At 36.3% G+C, this 8,625-nt stretch overlaps 2 protein-coding genes across 2 annotated transcripts; one reads left to right on the top strand and one right to left on the bottom strand.

Moving 5' to 3' along the window:
* Positions 1 to 699: 699 nt before the first annotated feature.
* LOC104231202 (RNA demethylase ALKBH9B-like) lies at positions 700 to 5,278 on the top strand. The gene is made up of 6 exons (XM_009784156.2): positions 700 to 918; positions 2,170 to 3,240; positions 3,876 to 3,961; positions 4,207 to 4,517; positions 4,592 to 4,663; positions 4,762 to 5,278. The coding sequence occupies exons 1-6, from the start codon at positions 747 to 749 to the stop codon at positions 5,045 to 5,047; spliced, it is 1,998 nt and encodes a 665-aa protein (XP_009782458.1). The 5' UTR covers positions 700 to 746; the 3' UTR covers positions 5,048 to 5,278.
* Positions 5,279 to 5,506: 228 nt separating this feature from the next.
* On the bottom strand, positions 5,507 to 6,982 carry LOC104231193 (uncharacterized). Its single transcript, XM_009784146.2, has 3 exons — positions 6,840 to 6,982; positions 6,397 to 6,761; positions 5,507 to 5,926 (listed from the first exon to the last, which is right to left on the bottom strand). The coding sequence occupies exons 1-3, from the start codon at positions 6,898 to 6,900 to the stop codon at positions 5,678 to 5,680; spliced, it is 675 nt and encodes a 224-aa protein (XP_009782448.1). The 5' UTR covers positions 6,901 to 6,982; the 3' UTR covers positions 5,507 to 5,677.
* Positions 6,983 to 8,625: the final 1,643 nt, after the last annotated feature.

Here is an 8,625-nt window from a genome sequence, read left to right as displayed (position 1 = left end):
TTGCTTTAGAAAATAGGATTTTTTGAGTTTGTTAGATGTTTGGATTAGGTGTTGTTCCAATTTATTAAAAATATCAAAAGAAGTTCAAAATTTAAATCTGAAGTGATTTGGAGTAGATTTTGAGCATGATTTGAGTTAAATTTCATAACAGACGCAAGGAAGAAGACGAAGTTAATTTTTTGTATAATTATGTATAATAGTGTATAAACACATCTTATACACTGTTATACACCTTTATACAATTTTCAGTTGCAATTCTTGTTCAAAACCAGTCCAAATCTCCATTAAATGACTGCAAATTTTATATACAACCTCCTTATACTATTTCTAACAAGTCTAAATAACACCCACTCCAAATTTCTCACAAAATCAAATTCAAAATTTAAACCCACATATTTAAGCTTGTTAAAAATCTAATTTTTACCACCCAAATGTGTTTGATTTGTTCAACTAATATTTGAGTCATAATTATTTATTCAAAAATTAACGTAAAAGCTCTGAGCAATCTTTTTAAAAAATTAAATAGTAATTTCGAGAACCTATTGGAGTTGTATGTTGAATCTTAGCTTATTATTTTTAGGCTAGTTGGTTGTAAATTGAAATATAAGCTATAAAATTAAAAAGCAGGGAGCCGAGTAGTTGTTATTATGTGAAAATTTCCTTTATTTTAAATAAATAATTTGCATTACTTGCAATTCCATACTCATTGACTCGACCACCCCAACTCACTGAGTCAACTTGCCGCCATGTCCGATCACCAACGAAGCCGAAAAATCGACCCTTTTCTCCTCAGTTACACCGCCGACGAACTCCTAATTGCCTCTGAGTTTCTATCTAATTGGTTCCCCTTTCTCTCTCGTGGCCTCTGCCAAAGCTGTACGCTCACACTCTCCCGTTGCATTCGATCCCTCGACCTCGGTAACTCTCTCTTCTTATCCCTTTTAAAATTTTGTAATAATGTTGTAACATGTTTAAGGAATTGGTAATTTTCGTACCTTGTGTAAGTAATAATACTCACATTATGCATATAATAAATTCCCCAGCTTTTTGTGCATTACCTCAATACACTTACACACAATGCTCACCATATGCATAAATTCTCCAGCTTTTAGGTTTTCCTCCTTATTGTGATTTTTTTTTTTTGAAACCCCATTATGGGTTTTCTGGCTTTTGATACGTTGGTGAACCAGCCAACTTGGGAGGGCGGAGCTATGTAGAGCCATTGGGGTTCAATTGAATCCCCTCCGTCGAAAAATTATATTGTGCAAATAGGGCAAAAATGAGTTTTTTTTTTTGGTTATATGTAAACTGTTTGAATCCCCTTGACATTAGGTAAGATTTTAGATTCTAGTGTAGTGGCAAAGGGTGTTAAAAAATTGCATTAGGTCACAACTTCAAATTCCATGTGTGACATTCTAGCTTTTTTCTTTCCTTTTAAATCTCCTTGCATAAATTCCTGACTCTGTCTTGGGCCTGTTACCACAAGCACGGGAGCAAGAATCTTGTCCACCAAGGTTTGAGCATATGAGCTCACACTGAATGTGGTGGTTGGGATTTGAACTTGGGATCTCCACACTGTTACAACTACCCAAGAGTACCAAAATTCAGCCAAGATTCATGTAGTGTTAATGATTTGATAAGTATCTTTGTAGCCCTAGAGCATTTTAGTCAATGGGTGAAGTAGTTCAAGATCTTTGTAAATTCATCTAAGTGTCTTTAAATACCAATGTGAGATTTGATATTATATACCAGTTTCCTGCAAGTATAACTCGACCTAGTTTCAAGTATGGACTTTAATGGGGACTTAAGGGTGTAAAAGCATGAATAACAAAAGTTGACTATGATACTATATGAAAGAACCTGAGCATCCAATGGAAGAGCTTAAAGCACAATATGTGGAGTAACCAAGACTTTTATGAACCCACTTGGATGTCCTTATAAATCTAGTGTGGAACATAACATTAGATGGCTCAACATGTTGGTTCAACATAGTATGCATATAGTTTGTAGATAAGTTGTGAAAGCTTGAAATTTCTTAGGTGGATAATGATGTGGTGTAGCAAACTGTTTTTTTTTTATCTTTTCATTCTTATGTTGTGGATTCTGATAAAGAAGAAATTATAGATTTAGTGAGTTCTCTGATCAGAGAGTTTGTTGCTATGACTGCAGAGGCTGCTGGTGATGCAGAACGATTAAAGCAACAAGAGGATTTTACAGTTTTGACTCCTGAACTTCCTGATTCGAACTACTGTAACGGAAATCTTGACAATTGTGTCAACAATTCACTTAGGAGTTGGAAAGAGTGTGCTGACTTATATGATACCGCTGATACAAATTCATTGGGTAGTTGGAAAGACGACGCAGATAGTGCAGAACGTTTGAAGCAACAAAAGAATTTCACAGTTTTTACTCCAGAACTTCCTGATTCGAATGACTATAGCGTAAATCTTCACAATTGTGTCAACAATTCACTTGGGAGTCGGAAAGAGTGTGCTGACTTATATGATACTGCAGATACAAACTCATTGGGTAGTTGGAAAGGCGGCGCAGATAGTGCAGAACATTTTAAGCAACAAGAGAATTTCACAGTTTTTACTCCAGAACTTCCTGATTCCAATGATTGTAACGGAAAACTTGACAATTGTGACAACAATTCACTTGGGAGTTGGAAAGAGTGTGCTGACTTTTATGATACTGCAGATACAAACTCATTGGGTAGTTGGAAAGACGGTGCAGATGGGCCTGAGCGTTTTGATGAGGCATCGGTGCGTAGGAATAGATCAGATAGTTATGTAGGTGGTGCAGATCGCTCATCACGACCTGTTGAAGAGGCCTCGAGAAGTAAAGCATTCAGCTCACCCATACCTGCAGCAAGCCTGAGGATGAAAATGTCATGGGCAGATATGGCTCAGGAGGATGAGCTTGATGCTGAGGATATTAGTGAGTCGACTAGCTGGAGTAGTCAGTTAGGTAATGGCAATGGTGTGAATGAAGAGGAAACTTCTATTCAGGAGACTAAGCGAAAAATGGAACTGTCAAGGGAGGAAAGAGAGCACATTCGGTTTTGTAATGTAAAGAGGAAAAAGGATTTCATATGCTTGGAAAGAGTTAATGGGGAAGTTGTGAATATACTTGATGGCTTGGAGCTACATACTGGTGTCTTTAGCATGGCTGAGCAAAATAGGATTGTTAAATTTGTAGAGAAGCTTGAGGAGATGGGGAAGAATGGGCAATTAAAAGGTCAGTTTTTTCTTTATTAACTTTGCGAACCCTTTTTTCTTTCTTTTCCAGATGAAAGTTACTGTTGTACTCAGTAATTTATGATGAGGCCTTAGCCCTTGCTAAATCTAACAGAGAAAACTTGTTCATGTTTCGTTTGGATGAAGTAGATTACACAATTAGTTACTCATTTCCTGTTAAAACTTAGAAATTGTTCCCTGATTGAAAAAATACTAGATAAGGTATTCCAGAATTCTATTGAGCATGGAATATGGGAAGCAAAGCCAAAATCAAAGACTGAGGCATCAATTTAGAGTTGCTCTACGGGGATTTTAAGTTAATTGTGCAAAGTGTGTCAGTTACTTTGTTAAGGCATGTGCATTTTGCACAAATGTTTTATGCTTGTCTTCAAATTTCAGTTTTGAATCTTAATTCCACTTCTGGTGGTCATCATAATGATTTAAGGATTTTTTCCGTCTCCACTCACATCTTCAAATCAATTTGATGTGGTTTTACCTTTTCCTTGATGATTGTGGGACGAAGGTAAAATTTTCTATCTACTTCCTCCTTATGTTTCAATACCTATTTGTTTTGTACTTCAGTTATTAATTCCGTGCGTTAGCGTGCTCTGACCTGCTCTATTTTGATTGTTTTAGAGCGAACTTATACAGCGCCACGGAAGTGGATGAGGGGTAAAGGACGTGTGACAATCCAATTTGGTTGTTGCTACAACTATGCTAAGGTAAGTCTTTGACTTGAAATTATCCTAATCTCTCCTTCCCCCCAAGCTCCAAGTGGGAGGGGGCCAGGGAAGAAGAAAAGAGGAGGTTCAGAATCATCGCCTGTATGCTTTAGATTTTAGTCCATCTCTGGAGAAAACTTTTTTCGCTTTATTTCTGACTTTATTCAATTAGGTTGTGACAGATATGGGTAGATCACTTAAAAAAGGGAATGTAGATATCTATAACTGAATTTTCTTTATGGCAGGATAAGCAAGGCAACCCCCCAGGGATTCTCAAGACTGAAACTGTTGATCCATTGCCTAATCTTCTTAAGGTCATGATTAGAAGGCTCGTAAGATGGCATGTTATGCCACCAAATTGTGTTCCAGACAGCTGTATAGTCAATATTTATGAAGAGGGGGATTGCATACCACCTCATATCGACAATCATGAGTTTGTTCGTCCATTTTGTACTGTCTCATTCCTTAGCGAGTGCAATATAGTGTTTGGATCAAACTTGAAAACAGTGGCTCCTGGTGAGTTTGCCGGTGCAATTGCAATTCCCTTGCCAGTGGGGTAAGTATTCTGGGTTTTAGCTTTGTCCTTGCAAGATTTCGACTACTATCAATTGTGACATAACCTTCCTACAGGTCTGCTCTTGTCTTGAATGGAAATGGAGCTGATGTGGCTAAACATTGTGTGCCAGCTGTTCCTACTAAAAGGTTTATGCTGAAAGTGGAACTTTAGTTTCCTGTTGGTGAATCTTCTGTCAAACATTTGCTTTAGACATAACATCTCATTAACCTTTTACAATGTGCAGGATTTCAATTACATTTAGGAGAATGGATGAATCTAAACGGCCAATTGGATATGTTCCCGAGCAGGATTTACAAGGTCTTCAGCCATTATCCTACGAAGCAGATAGATATGAGAATTCAAACACGTTTAAACCAAGGCATTCTACCAGAAAACAATTGGGAACACGAGAAGCGAATAAGGAAACAGTAAAGATATCAATTGAGAGGAATTTCAAGCCACATTACTTTGGTCGAAATCGACAAGGACCTGTAGATACGCGAAAAGTCTGGGTGGCTGTAGATAAGTGAATGCATGTTGTGACTATTTTGATTGCTTGGGGGGAAAGGCCAATCTTGATTGTTTATTAGTGACGCTTATATGTGTTCAATTCATATGATGTAGATAAAAAGTATATTCATAAGAGTCGATTTCTACTTATGGAAAAGAAAAAGAAGTTATTGGTTTCCTCAAGAAAAAGAAGTTTTGATTTCTACTTACTACTGTGATATTTTTTGCTATGCAAAATTTGTCTTGTTTGATATTTTTGCTCTTTTCTCAACATGATTACCACAAAATTTACTTGTTCGTATCCACTTCATCAGAATCTGCTTAAGTGAGCTTGGTTGTTTCACCATTCCATTTCGAATGCTAAATCTTTAATAATTCATAATTATTTTTTCTTGCACTACACAGCTTGATACTTACCTAGATTAATTTATTCACTATATTATATTGATAAACTGTCATGGGAGAGAGAGAGAGAGAGATTGGGAAAGAGATAATTTTTGAATTATTTCAGTTAGCAGCAAATTCTCAATGGTCCAAATCAAATATGGACCAGAAGTTAGAGAAAGTAAATAATAAAACACCTCAGATGTTGGTGTAAAAAGAAGAAAGCTTTTCATTCGGTATCCTCGGGGAAATGCAAGTGCTTTCCTCTAGGAGTAGGCAATCCTTTCAAATGCAAAATCAGCACACTCTTCTACTCCTTCAAACTCATCATACACAAACCGAGTGTGCTTTCCACCTATTTTTCCATTAACATTGATCTTCTTCATTGTCTCGCATACTTCATCAACTACTCCTTCATCCTCTTCTTCTGACTTTTCAGTAAAATCCAGTAGTAGAGATCTTGTAATATTACTACTACTCTCTTCTTTCTTCACTTCAAACATCTCATTCATTATCTAACATACAATATATACAAACAATTCAAAATCTTTAATATCTCATATCAAACACCAATCGAGGTAAATGAAGAAAAACCTTCTTTTTTTGTCGTGCATGGGGTCAGTCAAATCATTGAGTTTTATACCATCTTTTATATATATTTTGAAACAACATAAAATGCCTTATAAATAAAATATTATTATAACTGAATTTTTAAAATATAGTATACAAAGATATTAGTCAAAAAATGATATGACTTATTTGAGAGTAACTTATTTGTTGACTCGCATTTATTTAACTTATAGACATTGAATGCAGAGAATCCTTACACTATTGGTTTAATTTTAACTTGTTCTAGCAGGTTGCTTTTCTTATTTCGAGGTTACAAATTCTAATATTATAGATATATCGTTGTAGTCAATAACTTGTTATACATTATCAATCAATGTATAGAAGCTAAATTGTTGTGAAAGCTGATATAATATACCCGAGAGATGACAAAGTTGTCGTGTACAGGAGATGCAGTGACAGGTGGCAGCAACTCATTACCAGATAGATCCACAAGTGGTGTATTTGCAGGAGCAATAACAAAATGACCTTTTACATGAAAAAGAGGCTGCCTTTTTGCCAATGATATTTCAGATTCTTCCTCAACCATTTGTAACAAGTTCTTCACTTGACACCTCAATATTGCCTCCCCTGACCCTGGAGTACAACACTCTCTTCCTTTTGCAGATGATGGGGTCTCCAAATTCCCACTTGCTAGCCCAACAATGGGTGAATTTGTTAAATCAATGAGAGCTGATCTTGATTTGGTGGTCACTTGTTTGTTTTCAGATTCTTTATTCATCTCTGAACAAAAAAGATAGTATTAGTATAGGCACAAACAAGTTAAAGAAATTTTGCTATAAAAAGCTGAATCTTCATTACTATTGGAAGCAGAAAGGACTTGTGATCTTGTTACTCTTCTTGTTGATGATGGAGTCTCCATTAGAAAAATGGCAGATTATTGGCTTTCCTAATGCGCTGGCTGTATTCAGATTAAGAGAAATTAAAGGACTCAAATGGTGGAAAGAGATAAGAGTATTTTTATAGGAGTAGTGGAATAATGGTTGGAGAGTGGGCAACAAAATGCGACCGTTAGAAGCATGCTATACTAACTAGCCGTTGGGATTTAGAGATGGGTTTCCTGCTATTGGGTCTACAGGCCTTTTAGGCCCAAAGTTCTTTATGGGCTTTTGCATAATCTGGGTAATTTTTCTGGTCCAGTTGATTGGCCTACTTAATGCAAGTCTTTGCCTTAGGGGTGTACGGTGGGGCATTTGCATCTATACCTGCTTTTTGAGTTACGTTTTAACTTGTGTCCGCTTTGCAAAAAAAAATTGCAAGTGTACTTACTTTTTCGCGTAACTTCAGCATACGGGGCTGAAGTAGCAAAGGCAATCACGCAAAACTTTAGCATTCTAGTAGACGGGACTGAAATAGCAAGTGTGCCGAACCAAATGTGCTAAAGTTTTTGTTTGTAATTACTGAACTTAAGCATAGTAGCTGAAGTTTTGTTATCTATTTGCTGAAGTTTTAATTTGTAATTGCTGAAGTTTTTGTTTTTGTAACTGGCGAACTTCAGCTCTAGAGCTGAAGTTTTTGTTTTGTAACTGTCGAAATTTTTGTTTGTAACTGACGAACTTCAGCCTTCTTAGAGTTGAAGTTTTAACTGACTTTCCATATGATTCGATGTCAATTTGGTTTGATTGGATTGCCTCCTTCAAATGGTGTCCTGCCACAATCACCTATGCATACTAAAAGCTTGGCAGTTCTTCAGAAATAGGTAAATATGATTAAATTTGTCGATGACTGTTAAGATACTTCTTGTTAAAAAATTTGGCGTGAATTCCATTTTTTGGAAACTTAGAAGGCAGAACATTGCCTTGGGGAAGGGCATTTAGTAGCAGATTGGCTTCTAAAGAAGGATGATTAGGATCAGTCTTCTTCTTTTCCATGTTGTTCAAGAGTACTTTTCTTGCTTCATAACTGTGTGCACAACAGACTAGTAAAAAAACCAAAACAATGAAACACATGATAAATCGAGCCATTATATTGTTACATCAATGTTAAATTCCGGAGGGATATAGAGATCACTGGGAGAAGGAAGAGGAGAAAGGGGGCTGAAGATGTTTAAAAAGTAGGTACAAGTTAAAACTTTTTAAAAAAATAGGTATAGGTTAAATGGGGGAGACTAAATAGGGCGCCCCGTACAATTTTTACGTGTACGGTTCGGGAAAATGGCATGGTATGACAACGGGAGAAATTCAAAAATAGTCAGATTTACAAGTGGTCATTCAAAAATAGCCACAGTTTCAAAAGTAATCGAAATTTAACCATTTTTCATGTAAAGATAAATCTGAACAAAACACTGTTCAAAATCCAGAAAATATTCCAGCATAATATATTGGAGTTCCAGTATAATATATCGGTCCAGCATAATATGCTGGAAGTCCATACATAGGTGCTCCAATCTCCAGTATATTATGCTGGAACTTTCCGTGTGTTGGAGTTCTAGCATAATATGCTGGAAGTTCATACATAGGTGCATCGATCTCCGGTATATTATGTTGAAACTTTCCGTGTTGAAGCAAAATAGTGGCTATTTTTGAATAACCTTGCAAACGCTGGCTATTTTTGAATGACAAGTCCGAAAACTGGCTAGCCCGTGCTA

This window comes from Nicotiana sylvestris, chromosome 2 (genome assembly GCF_000393655.2).
Source record: "Nicotiana sylvestris chromosome 2, ASM39365v2, whole genome shotgun sequence".
Taxonomy (NCBI): Eukaryota; Viridiplantae; Streptophyta; class Magnoliopsida; order Solanales; family Solanaceae; genus Nicotiana; species Nicotiana sylvestris.
Note: the sequence above shows the minus strand (reverse complement) of the source record. Positions and strands in the feature narration are given on the sequence as shown.